This window comes from Schistocerca serialis, chromosome 1 (assembly GCF_023864345.2).
Source record: "Schistocerca serialis cubense isolate TAMUIC-IGC-003099 chromosome 1, iqSchSeri2.2, whole genome shotgun sequence".
Taxonomy (NCBI): domain Eukaryota; kingdom Metazoa; phylum Arthropoda; class Insecta; order Orthoptera; family Acrididae; genus Schistocerca; species Schistocerca serialis.
In genome coordinates, this window is record NC_064638.1 from 101,629,901 (window position 1) to 101,644,359 (window position 14,459).

General features: G+C 44.6%; 2 protein-coding genes across 2 annotated transcripts in view; both read left to right on the plus strand.

Moving 5' to 3' along the window:
* LOC126462756 (EGFR adapter protein-like) overlaps positions 1–14,459 on the plus strand; it is an 814,276-nt gene that overhangs the window by 671,209 nt on the left and 128,608 nt on the right. Inside the window, exon 3 of the mRNA XM_050096097.1 lies at positions 13,042–13,140. Coding sequence (XP_049952054.1) covers positions 13,081–13,140 — 60 coding nt within the window. The 5' untranslated portion in view covers positions 13,042–13,080. The remainder of the gene's footprint in view (positions 1–13,041; positions 13,141–14,459) is intronic.
* LOC126424626 (uncharacterized) lies at positions 9,250–11,837 on the plus strand. The gene is made up of 2 exons (XM_050087734.1): positions 9,250–9,427; positions 10,936–11,837. The coding sequence occupies exons 1-2, from the start codon at positions 9,250–9,252 to the stop codon at positions 11,835–11,837; spliced, it is 1,080 nt and encodes a 359-aa protein (XP_049943691.1).

The window sequence follows — 14,459 nt, forward strand, 5'->3', positions numbered from 1 at the left end:
GTTGAAAAGATGGCGACGTATGCAGTAGTAGTTAAATCGTATTTACTGGAGCATTTCTTAGGGAGTAACAACTCCGAAGGGTCACGGAAGCCAGACTGTTATTACATTAACATTTCTCTTTGCTCCGTTTAAAAATACAGCTATTCTCTACGTATAAGTAGTCTATCGTTACTGTCGGGTCAGTCCTGTGGGAATAATAGCGGACATAGAGTGCTGCATTTCGCTTAATGTTGATACGTATGAACAAGAAGAAAAATGTAAAGGCAAGCTCTGTTGTTGCTTTTCACGGCTCTTTGTGTTTATACATGTAAATGTACATAAAGCTCTAAATCACAGGTTTAATTTATTTGCTTTTGCGCCTGTATGCACCAAGTGCTCATGGATGTTAGGTTGCGAGAGCTATGAACAAATATTTCCACTTTATTGTCGATAGTTGCGGGGTTTACATTGGCGCTTCCTGTCAGATGCGAAACAACAGTTCTGCCATTCGCTGTGTACCCGACTGATAGAGTCATCGTGATATTAGTAGTTGTCTTGTAGTTATGTGAAACCATGAATCATTTACGATGTTATAGAAAGCCCATGGGTGTTCAGTGCTCGTGCTTACTTTGAGGCAAAAAAGAACAGGGCATGCACAGTTCCGCATTACAGCCAGTAAAGAGAACTTTTGAATGTATCTTTATTAGTGAAAGTACAAGGAAGAGAATTTCGAGAGTATGAAGAGAAACTTCATGTGTTAAATCACCAGAGAAGTGCTCTAGTAGGTGACAGAAGCTTGGATTGGACGAGTTTGTACAGGGTGTCGTCAGGAGAAAATCCATGACTTTTATGTGGGAAATAATGTTTACAGCTGCAGCAGTAGTATTGGAAAAGTTGAAGACTGTAGTGGAGGACTTGCCTGGTATGAGTGAAACGACCCTTTGGTGTACTATTTGGAAATTGGGCTTCAACAAAAAACCTGTGCTGATGGAAAATAACCGAGTAGCAGGAAAAAGGGAGCAGGTCTTGCGGGAAACAAGACACTTGCAAAACACTGGGTGGACTATTTATTAAACACTTGAGAGATGGTGTGCTGCCGATCGTTCCGGAAACTTTGGATAGCAGGAACGAGAAATTCAAACATCTCCAGGTTCTGGAACAACGATTATAATTTCCCATAATAGGAGCGAAGATGAGTTGGTGCAAGATTCTGGCTTATGTTTTATTGCGCAAAAAGGAGGTGCAGGTTGTCATTGTGAGATTATGTCAGACATCACAAGGAATGGCTCAGGAGTGTTTTCGAGACGTACGAAACAGACCTGCGGTTGTAGAACAAGCTCATTAGCACGTGATGATAATCTAGCATCACAAAATCGACCTATAAAATGGAGGGGGGACTCTTATAACTGAATGGCTAGAAAGCAATAGCATCTGATCACACGTCATACGAGGAATTCACTGATAAGGGAACTGAACGTGTGTCATTGCCTGTGCCCCACTGCAATTTCAACGCCACTGAACTTATTTTGGCATTTGTCAAGAACACGGTAGGAAAGGAGAAGAAGAATGTTGAGATAAATGATTAAGTTAATTACAGTTTTGTCGCTAATTTCTAGAAGTTGTTGCCCAAAGGCTCTGGTGGAATTCAGTGAGTTGAAAACAGATGTGAACAAAGAATCCACTTGCTTAACATATCAACAGAGCCGATGCTGATCCAATTAGGCGACTGTAGCAACAGGAGCGAGACCTCAGCAAGCAGCGAAAGCGGTTAAGATACGTTTTATATCTTTCATCATTCTTTCCTGCATAATCTTTTCAAGTTAAACGATTTCCCATTTAGTAACTGGGTGAAATTAGCGCCAAAGCTTGAAATAGTGTTTATTTCAAAAATAAAAACAGCCTTTGCAGGACAATGGCTTACCCTCAATAACAATACATTTAATTGTTCATTTATTGAGAGCTGCTGCTTGTATATCGAGTGTTTACTTGCAGTTTCCCATTTTATTGGCGTATACCTACAACAATAACTTAACGCGGCAATGCTGTACGGGAATGTTAGGTCTGCCATTAAGCTCTGCAAATACGGTCCTGCATTAGTAATGACTTACGATGTAACCAAGGGACGTTCAAGCTTTACAACCGTGCTCCCTCCACCGCAGTAGCTAATATGGCGAGCACAATCACAGCGTCTTGCGTTTGACATTATAGCGACTGAACGGCTAACCAGAAAATAACGACAATCCGCCTGCAAATAGAAAAACAGGTTGTATCTTTAAGGTGTGAAAAAGTAATTCTTCTGGCTTCCATAGCTTCTCAATGTTGACACACGCTCAAAAACGGTCGAAATAACATACTTGTTCTCTTAAGTATTACCGCATATGTCGCCCCCTTTTCATCTAAAATGTAATATGCGCAACAAATAAAAGAAGACGTTTCCACGATTGCGGAAAGGTACAACACATCGATGTTCGTCATGCTTTATAAGCGGAATGTGGGCACAAAACCAGGGGTTGACCTTTATGAAATGAATAACAAGTGTCTTCATTTAGCGGGGGATGACATCTTTGCCTGTGCTCGTCTACTTCTTGTAACCTCCTCCTCGCTTTGCTAATAAGATTTCTTTTGCTGCCAGAATAACTGAAATCCTTTACTTCGTCTATTAGGTGGTTTAGTTTATTACTAATCTCATTTGTGTGACTCTTCATTACTTTCATCTTACTTACGTTTATTCTCAGTCTATATTCTGTACATACGACGGTCACTCCAAAAGAAATGCACACTATTTTTGTAAAAATACAGTTTTCATTCTGCATGTGTGAAAAGGATACATCCTTCCCGCTTGTTTTCAAACTTAGTTCAGCCTGTTCCCGTGAGTGGCGCCGTCACAGCATGTCTTCAAGATGGCTGCTATACTTGACGTTCGTCAGAAGCAACGTGCTGTCATAGAATTCCTGTGCTGTGAAAACGAGACAGTGGGAAACATCCACAAGAGGTCGAAAAAGGTGTATGGAGATGCTGATGTCGATCGCAGTACAGTTAGTCGGTGGGCAAGCAGGTTACGTGATGAAAGCGGGCACGGCAATATTGAGGATTGTCCTCGCAGCGGCAGGCCTCGTACTGCACACACTCCAGACAATGTGCAGAGAGTCAACGAATTGGTGACTGCTGACAGACGCATCTCAGTGAACGAATTGTCATGCTACGTTGGGATAGGGGAAGGAAGTGTTTGCAGAATACTGAAAATGTTGGCGTTGAAAAGGGTTTGTGCCAGGTGGGTTCCGAGGATGTTGACAGTGGCTCTCAAAAAAAAAAAAAAAAAAAAAAAAAAAAAAAAAAAAAAAAAAAAAAAAAAAAATAATTTGGAACAGTACGAGAATGGTGGAGATGAATTTCTTGGAAGAATTGTGACGGGTGATGAAACATGGCTCCATGGCTTCATCATTTTTCACCAGAGACGAAGAGGCAACCAATGGAGTGGCATCATGCAAAATCACCCAAGAAAAAAAAATCAAAACCACACATTCTGCTGGAAAAGTTATGGCTACGGTGTTTTTCGATTCCGGAGGACTCTTGCTTGTGGACATCATGCCAAGTGGAACCACCATAAATTCTGATGCATATGTGACGACACTGAAGCAACTTCAAGCTCGACTGAGTCGTGTTCGACTACATCGGCAAAAGCAGGATGTTTTGCTGTTGCACGACAGTTCACGGACACATGTCAGTTAAAAAAACCTTGGGAGCGATTACAAAACTCGGATGGACAACACTGAAACACCCACCTTACAGTCCTGACCTGGCTCCATGTGACTATCATGTCTTTGCGAAACTGAAAGATTCTGTTCATGGAATAAGGTTTGAAGGTGATGACTCTTGTGCACGCTGCCAAACAGTGGCTCCAACAGGTTGGTCCAGAATTTTGCCGTGCGGGTATAAAGGCTCTGTTTCCAAGATGGCGTAAGGCAGTTGAGAGGGATGGAAATTATGTGGAGAAATGAAATTATTGTTCCTAAAGGGTGTATCTACACACTGTAAAAGTTTCAATCATGTAGAATAAAAGACGGATTTAAAAAGAAAATAGTGTGTATTTCTTTTGGAGTGACCCTCGTATATACAGGGTGTCCCAGCTATCTTGTCCAGCCAAAATATCTCTGGAACAATAACAGCTATTGGAAAACGACTTTCACCGGTATCAATGTAGGGCTGGGGCCCACGAATGTACGAGGCCTGTTCAGAAAGTAAGCTCCGATTGATTGCCAAATTGAAACCACAGTGAACATCAGAAATGTTTTACTTGTAACAATTAGCTACACCTTTCAGCTACTTCTCTACGTAGTCGCCGATCTGACTTAGACTTTTGTCATAGCGTTGTACCAACTTTTCAATAGCCTCATCATAGAAGGCAGCCGCCAGTGCTTTCCGCCAATTCTCCACGCTGGCCTACACCTCGTTGTCTGTGTCAAAATGTTGTCTTCAAAGACAGCGGTTCATGTGACCAGAGATGAAACTCAGGGGGAGACAATTTCGGACTGTATTGTGGGTAATCTCACATTTCCATTTGAAAACGATGCAGGAGCATCGTCATTGCCCCTGCAGAATGCGGCTGAGAATTGTCTTGAAGAAGAAACAGCACGACAGTTATGTAATGTTAGCTGCATAGCTTCAGGCGAAATTTCTCACCAGGCCCTCGTACTTGGCGGCAGACACTATTTTCTAGACATCTTTACGCACTCACTGCGAGCTCAGAAATGAGAAGAGCGACGTGATGCTAACTGGGGTTATACTAGAGACACTACCCAACACATCTGTGCAAAGCTTTATCGGATTTTCATAGTCGTTTCCATTTCGCGACCGATCGGAGCTTACTTTCTGAACGCCCCTCGTACATATTTGGAAACATTCTAAAACGAAAGCATATGTGTTTTTTATGTTTTTTTAAATGGACCTCCTACATTTTTTCTTCAGCAATCCATAGCATGACAAAGCACAAACACAATGGCGTTGGTTGCATCGCAATATTCCCATTACATCCCGAGATATTGAGACGTGAAGTTGACGCTTGAAACACCCGACATGCGCTGCTAGCGCACGTCCTGAGGCTCAGACGTGAACCCCATGCTGCCCGCAATCGCAGCAGGATGGCAGCAGACCGTATTATTCGTTTCGGACCTCTTGATAAGTATGGAAGTGTGATTACGCATGTCAATCACATCGCGATTACGGGCAGCATGGGGTTCACGCCTGAGCCTCAGGGCGTGCACTAGCAGCGCATGTCGGGTGTTTCAAGCGTCAACTTCGCGTCTTAATATCTCGGGATGTAATGGGAATATTGCGATGCAATCAACGCCATTGTGTATGTGCTTTGTCATGCTATGGATTGCTGAAGAAAAAATATAGGAGGTCCATTTAAAAAAACACAAGTTTGTGTTAAAAACACATATGCTTTCGTTTCAGAATGTTTCCAAATATGTACATTCATGGGCCCCAGCCCTACATTGATACCGGTGAAAGTCGTTTTCCAATAGCTGTTATTGTTCCAAAGATATTTTGGGTGGACAAGATAGCTGGGACACCCTGTATATGACGTTGCTGTGAGAGAAAACGTTTGAGGACGGAAAAGGTATTTCGCTCTACCATTTGTACTATACTTCAGGATAGCGATGCCAAATATTGTCAGTTGTTTGGGCTTTAATGAACTTGTCACTGTCACAGCCTGTACGACTGGCGACCCTCCCTCCCTAGCGTGATCCATCACTCTGCTGCATCGACCACCAAGCGGCTACCAGATCGTATCGCAGCTTTTACTGGGATGCAGTATCGATCACGGACAATTGTTATAACTGACAGCCCGCTGCGATAGCATCGGACACAGTCTGCCCGCGAGATGTTAATCTTCGTGACGGGTACAAACGCGGTGCGCAGATTGGACTTCCCTGCAGATGCGGGGATTCTGGGAAGACGTAAATAGCCGCGGTGCGTGTCGGCGGATGTAATTAGAGGACGTAACTTAGCAGGGGTGGCGCTCGGAGGATCGCAGGCTCGTAAAGCTCCGCGGTATCCCAGCCTCGCCCGACCCCCGCCCTGCTGTTGCTAGTCCGAGTTGCAAAAAGAAAACCTTCTGACCAGTAATGACTAGGGCGGTAGTCGTATGTAACGACCCACTCGCGCAATTACTGGTCGCAAGAATTCATCCACAATATACGTCATGATGAATTGGAGGGGGGTAGCGTTTCAGTGGCTCGAAAACGCGGACAGCGTCTTGTCAGAAGCAACACGACACTCATTAAAAGATATAACAGTGGACGAAAGCCACACTGTAATCAGTGTAACAGTTCTAGTTTATTGTGTCCGAATGACTACGCGCTTGAGCGTGAATCACTGGGGCAGTAATGCAAATGTTTCTTAAATTCTAGCAGGTGCAGCACAGGTTAATAGCACCTGTGTTACTTGAATGCTTAGGCAGACCTGAGCTACAGCGGGTGAGGAGGCCGCTGCTAAATCTAACGTCGTTACGTGCTACGTGCTGGGTGATCCCTTATTCTATGCTGCATATCACATCTGCGCTTAGGAATCAGTGAATGGCTGACTTTGTTCAGGACGTTTTTACGGTGCCGAACAAAGGAGTACGGGTGGCACCGAGGGTATTTGGTGAACTGGTGGTGTTAGACGGACCCTTCGGCGTTTTATTTATACATGTATCAATGTCACACTTCCATACCCCCACCCTCTCCCACGTGATGCTGTTACAGGAGGGCGCGAAACGTGCTGAAAAAGCATAAATCCCTTTCGCAGCTTCGGATCAGTTTCATATTTCGCCGGATTTTCTAGAACGGTCCCTCGTGGATCCACCCTGCACCCAAAGCAAAAATTGCGGTCGCTCTAGACTCAAAACGCGTGCTGTCACGTTCAGTGAGGTTTCAGGCCCACGATGTCCTTAGGCTGAATCGTCCGGGGCTCTCAGCAGTGTCAAAGGTTGCTCAACACACTGCAAACTGTCGTTTTCGACTGCGAAAAGTGTGGAAATGCACGCTCCAACGACAGAGATCATTTCATTGACATCCTTCACGCCACCCCCTGAGGCCTTCCTTGTCGATTCTGATCGACGGTGTATCTGACGTGTTTCGTCGGCTACTTATAAGAAAACAGCGTTATTTCAACGCTGGGGTCGCTGTTGTGACCTCCATCGCAAAGGCGTCAAGATAAGGGGTGAAAATGTGGGTAGGGTGGTGGGAGGGGGGGGGGGGGTGACATGTCCATGGTAGTGCTGGGCAGAATTGTGGCGAAATCTGGTGCCAACATAACATCGTTAAGTCATATGACGATGTACGTTCGGAGCACAGCGTTGTAGGGCAGAGAACACAAGCGTTTTAGATGTGGTGCTACGGAAGAATTTGACAGGTGGACTGAAAGGGTAAGGAATGAGGAGGTTCTTCGCAGACTCGTCAGCCGGCCACTGTGGCCGAGCGGTTCTAGGCGCTTCAATCGGGAACCGCGCTGCTGCTACGGTCGCAGGTTCAAGTCCTGCCTCGGGCATGGATGTGTGTGATGTCCTTAGGTTAGTTAGGTTTAAGTAGTTCTAAGTGTAGGGGACTGATGACCTCAGATGTTAAGTCCCATAGTGCTGAGAGTCATTTGAACCTTTTGAACCAGACTCGTCAAGGGAAAAAAATGGGAAACACTGACAAGAAGAATGGGCAGGATGGTAGAACATCTGTTAAGACATCAGGGAACGACTTCCATGGTACTATAGGGACCTGTAGAGGGTAAAAACACACATTGGGATACATCCAGCTAATAATTGAGGACCTAGGTTGCAATTGATACTCAGAGATGAAGTGATTTGCAAAGGAGAGGAATTCGTGGCAAGGCGTATCGAAGCAGTCAGATGAACAGATGGGTAAAAAGCCACCTTACACCTCACATGAACTTCCGAGCTCAGGCCTTTTTTTTTTTTGTATGTGTCAACAAGTTACTTTTTGAGGTTGCGCCGAGCACGACGGTGACGTCACATGGTGGCAAGTATTTTTCACCAATACAGACGCAGGTTTTAGGCATTTTGAACCAAATTTATGACTTCTATGTCATAATAGGAGACAATTATGAGGTTTCGAAAAGCTGACCCTTTAACTGTGTTGTGTATTGTGTTTGAGATTTCAGTCTTCTGGTGATGGAAAAAGCGCTCACCGCAACAAGAATCCTTGCGCTACATGTTTTAATGTACAATTTTTCATAAATTAATAAACAAAGAATTTCTGTAAATCACAACTCCACACAATTTTTCATATTTTAGCGAAAGAAAACACTAAAAGGTATGGACAATGTATTTGCTGGCTGCACGCCGAGATTCGTGCCTTTCTCCTATAGACTATAATGTAGGTAATGGTCAAGTATGCAGCTTCATTTGTTATACTCCAGTTCTTTGGTGGTATCGTGGAACCCATCTGTATGTATTAATATACAAAGGAATTAAAGACATTAACTGCCAGTGGGCATTGATTTCTGTCAATGGGGCAAATTGAAAATTTGTGCTGGGTAGGATTGGATTGGATTGTTTGGAGGAAGAGACCAAACAGCGAGGTCATCGGTCTCATCGGATTAGGGAAGGACGGGGAAGGAAGTCGGCTGTGCCCTTTCAAAGGAACCATCCCGGCATTTGCATGGAGCGATTTAGGGAAATCACGGAAAACCTAAATCAGGATAGCCGGACGCGGGATTGAACCGTCGTCCTCCCGAATGCGAGTCCAGTGTGCTAGTGCTGGATAGGGATTCGAAGCCAGGTCTCCTGCCTTACTGGGCAGATACGCTGACCACGAAGCCATCCAAACACAGTGGTCACTGCAACAGCACGGACTTCCCCAGGATGGCTCCCGCCAGACCCAAATACTCACCTTATAGTACACACTAACAGATGGAGTGCTCCTAGTCATTAGCCTCATTTCTCATGGCATCTTTCCGATTACCGTAACGCCGCTTTCACACTATACGGTTTTGACCGTACGGCAAAAAGCCGTACGGCTGTAGGTGTGAAGAAATGTATGGCGCCTTTCACATTATACGGCGACGGCAAAATGCCGCTGCCGTGCCGTGCTGCAGCCGTGTCTTGCCACTACAACAGACGGTCGCCGTACGGCAAGTTCGACAACAGTGGCCTACGTGACTAAGTGCATGCTTTCACACTGGACGGTTTTGAGCCGTACGGCGTCGACTAGTTCGTTGTAGTGTCGTTTTATTCATTTGTGTTTATTCTTGTTTACTGAAAAGTGTAGAAGAATGGATGAAATTGATACTGAACTTTTGATAACCTTGGTGGAAGTAAGACCTGTTCTGTGGGACAAAACTCTAGATGCGTATAGAGATCGTATTGCTACAAAGAATGCTTGGCGGGAAGTTTGCGTAGCACTGAAGCAAGATTTTGATGAGATGGAAGACAAAGATAAAAATGCGTTTGGTAAGTATTTATTTAATATATTAATATTACATTTAATACGTTTTAAACAGTTTTTATTTAACGTTATAAATTTTATTCTAAAAGTAAATCGTTTGTTTATAAGTAAATTACTGCTACCAGTCACGTTTTTTTTGTTTTGTTTATATTTTGCACGACGCGTTTCGGGAAATAATTCCCATCCTTAAGTGCGTTTTTCTCTAAGTTTTCATCATGTGTGGTGTCTTTTTATGTGTCAGGTCTTGCATTCTGTTTTCTTTACTGTAATTTATAAGAGAAACACGCACAAGACCTCACAAATAAAAAAACACTACACATAATGAAAACTTAGAGAAAAAAACGCACTTGAAGATCGGAATTATTTCCCGAAACGCGTCGTACAAAATATAAACAAAACGATTAAAAACGTGAGTGGTAGCAGTAATTTATTTATAAAGAAAACTATTTACTATACAGTCGCAGGCTTTCACAAACAATCTACAAAAAGGAAAAGGCTTGTTAATTTATATCTTTGACATCTGCCATGACACGCTTCCAGCATTTGTCATAAAATATTTACAAAGAGTGTTCCTTATGGCGTTGGCTGTCAGTCCTCCTCTTATGTTGGCATCTTGGGCTAAGTCTTCCAAACCAGTGAAGGATGTGGTGTCTTCAATTATAAATCCATCTCTCTGACGTACAAAATTGTGTAAAACAATGCAAGCTTTAACCATTTTTACTGCAAAATCTGGATGAACATTTAAAGGTCGGTGAAACAACCGCCACTTATTGGTGAGGATGCCAAAAGCACATTCCACATACCTCCTTGCTCTGCACAAACGGTAATTAAATACACGTTTCTCAACTGTCAAGTTTGTTCCCCCAAAAGGCCGGAGCAAATGCGTGTGTAGGCCAAATGCTGCGTCTCCCACGAAGAAGTAGGGTACTTTTGGACCTTCCGTACCAGGCAGACATTGGACGTCTGGAAATTCCAGGGAATTACTTTCTATTGACTTCCATAAACTGGACCGTCTGAACACTGAAGAGTCACAGTCTTTGCCATAACTTCCTACGTCGACATAAATGAACCTGTAGTTGGAATCCGCTACAGCCATCAGAACCACAGAAAAGTATTCTTTGTAATTGAAGTACATTGATCCGCTATTAAATGGGGCAGTAAGACGGATATGTTTTCCATCCACCGCTCCTAAGCAGTGGGGGAAATTAGCAGTACGTTCAAATCCAGCCGCTATTGATTCCCATACCTCTTTGGTCGGTCTTTGTATACATTCTTCCCGCAGTGATGACCAAATTGCTGTGCATACATCATTAACCACTTTACTTGCTGTAGAAATCCCAATTCTGTACTGGAAATGTAAGTCAGTGAAGGAACAACCGCTTGCCAGATACCTGAACAAAACGAAAAAAAATCAGTGACATTTAGTTTGCAGTGGACATTTTTTGTTACAGTTTTGCTTTTTTCTATACAAAATTAAAATGTTTTCATACAGTTTTGTTTTCTTTTGATGTAGGTATAGAAGTAATACGGAGGTGGACCAATCTACGAGACTCCTTTGTGAAGTCAAACATAAAAATTCAAGCTGCGAAAAAAAGTGGCTCAGCAGCAAAGAAAATGAAAAAGTATGTATATTCTGATCAGCTGCAGTTTCTAAAAAAGCTGTATGATGCTCGAGAGACGGAGGACAGTTTTCAATCGGAACGCACCGCCAGACTGGAAGAAGATATAGAAACGCAGGGCTCCGTCGAAAATACTGAGAATGTTTCTGGGCCATTTGATACAGCACCCACACAACAAACATCCAAAAGCGAGTGCCATACAAACAGAAAACATAGAAAACCTGATGCAATCGAAATGAAAATATTACGAGCTCTGGAAGAAGACAAACCTTGCAGCAAAATGTCATTTTTACTTAGTCTGAAGCCTCATCTGGAAAAATTTGATGAACAGGATTATCTTCAGTTTCAGATGGGAGTCCTCAAAGTTATAGAAAATATATATGAAAGGAGAAATATATTGACAGCTCAACCTCCTCCATTTACCCATTACACACCTCCCATGCCCTATAATAATAGATTTCAAGCTTATTCTTATTCACCTATGGAAAATGCTGCTCCAATATCCTCTTACCATACGCATCAGATTCGTCCTCCTCCAGCTGCACCAAACCCAACTACTTTTCTCGAACAACCATTACAGACTTCTCAAGGTCGCAGTTCTTATCAACGAATTAATAAAGTGCCACCACCATACCCTTCGCCTTCCACAAGTAGCCATGAAGGCCCACCATCAACAACGCAGTTCTACAACGTTTTTGCAGAGAGCCTGTCGCCACAAAGTGACAGTACAGTCAGTCCTGCTACAAACTCTTTGGTTTCAACTGCTGATATTGATATTGACTTTTCTACTTCATAATCTGAGCGTAATAAAAATGTAAAACACAAATAAATAAGTAAATAAACAGAACTAGTTTTTATGTATTAAATTACCTTAACGTGATAGCCAGCATTTGAACAGGTTGGATGCAATTGCGGAATTGTGTGTTTTGTCGTTGTAACACATCCTTTAGTTTTCTATGTAATTCGTCAAACGAGGTAATAGACATTCGGAAATAGTTAAAGAATTTATTTCCGTCGTTCCTCAAATCTTCAAAGAGTGTATAAAATAAACCCACTTCGTCTCTTCTCTGGTTAATGGGGTGTACCCACAAAAGACGACCTTTTCTTTTGCGGCGACGATGAAGCAACCACAAAGCAACAACTCGTTTACGGTTCATCTTGATACACACATTAAGCAAACTGAATAGACACCAACAACTGGTCACGTCAAAAAGCCGTGTAATGTGAAAGCAACACAGGCACGGCTAAAACTCGTACGGCTTTTTGCCGTACGGTCAAAACCGTATAGTGTGAAAGCGGCGTAAGAGTTTGTGCTTGGTGTGCATGCGCACTGAAAGGATCATTGGCCGTCATCTGCATGTATTAAATTTCAGTGCTAACTTGGGTCCATGGTTTCATGGAGTCTGCGACACACTATAACCCTACCATCAGTTCTTAACAGCTGAAATCCAGATTCATTTCCAATTGTGTAAGGTCCAACCGATATGACCCCTAGCCTAGGGAAGGCGCTACAAGCGATGTCGTGCTGTTAGTAAAGGCACTCACGTCGTTGGTCTGTTGCCCTGTTTCACTAACGCCAAATGTCACCGCCCTGTCCTAACGGATACGTTCGTCGTATGTCCCACATTCATCTTAGCGATTATTTCACGCAGTGTTGCTTGTCTGTCAGCACTGACAACTCTACGCAGACGCCCCTGCTTTCGATCGTTAAGTGAATACCGTCGGCCACTAAATGTCCGTGGTGAGAGGTAATGCCTGAAATATGGTGCTGTCGGCCACTCTTGGCGCTGTGGATCGCAGAATATTGAATTTCCTATTTCCGATACATTTCCCTTTCAAAGTCTATTAATTCCCGATGTGCGGTCTAATCTCGTCGAAAACCTGCGGGTGACGCAGCGGTAAGTGAATGAACCAAAATTGTCATCCTAGCTCCCAGTACTACCCTTTTGCGCTATGTACTGTTTTGTTGAGAGGCCAGCTGACGGCGTGCTGTGTTTCAGGCAGAAGAGCTGCACGCTGCCGTGGGCCAGGCGTTCCGGATGGCGTACGCGGCGCAGCTGCACAAGCGCAGGGACGTACCGGCCCCTCCTCACCGCTGGGTAAGCCACCCGCTGCTCTGCCCCCACGAGCTACTGCAAGTCAGCGGCAACACCGCCGGTACTAACGCAGCTTCGCTTTGTACAAGCTAATCGCATGCGGTTTCGGCGTACATAAGTGTTCTGAAATGATAATTAAATGGACACCCTAGCTCCAAACAGGCGTTGATGTACTTCATCGGGGACATGTTGAAAATGTGTGCCCCGACCGGAACTCGAACCCGGGATCTCCTGCTTACATGGCAGACGCTCTATCCATTTTTTTTGTTTTTTTATCCATTAAATCAGTTTGTTTTACATTCCTGGAAATTGAAATAAGAACACCGTGAATTCATTGTCCCAGGAAGGGGAAACTTTATTGACACATTCCTGGGGTCAGATACATCACATGATCACACTGACAGAACCACAGGCACATAGACACAGGCAACAGAGCATGCACAATGTCGGCACTAGTACAGTGTATATACACCTTTCGCAGCAATGCAGGCTGCTATTCTCCCATGGAGACGATCGTAGAGATGCTGGATGTAGTCCTGTGGAACGGCTTGCCATGCCATTTCCACCTGGCGCCTCAGTTGGACCAGCGTTCGTGCTGGACGTGCAGACCGCGTGAGACGACGCTTCATCCAGTCCCAAACATGCTCAATGGGGGACAGATCCGGAGATCTTGCTGGCCAGGGTAGTTGACTTACACCTTCTAGAGCACGTTTGGTGGCACGGGATACATGCGGACGTGCATTGTCCTGTTGGAACAGCAAGTTCCCTTGCCGGTCTAGGAATGGTAGAACGATGGGTTCGATGACGGTTTGGATGTACCGTGCACTATTCAGTGTCCCCTCGACGATCACCGGTGGTGTACGGCCAGTGTAGGAGATCGCTCCCCACACCATGATGCCGGGTGTTGGCCCTGTGTGCCTCGGTCGTATGCAGTCCTGATTGTGGCGCTCACCTGCACGGCGCCAAACACGCATATGACCATCATTGGCACCAAGGCAGAAGCGACTCTCATCGCTGAAGACGACACGTCTCCATTCGTCCCTCCATTCACGCCTGTCGCGACACCACTGGAGGCGGGCTGCACGATGTTGGGGCGTGAGCGGAAGACGGCCTAACGGTGTGCGGGACCGTAGCCCAGCTTCATGGAGATGGTTGCGAATGGTCCTCGCCGATACCCCAGGAGCAACAGTGTCCCTAATTTGCTGGGAAGTGGCAGTGCGGTCCCCTACGGCACTGCGTAGGATCCTACGGTCTTGGCGTGCATCCGTGCGTCGCTGCGGTCCGGTCCCAGGTCGACGGGCACGTGCACCTTCCGCCGACCA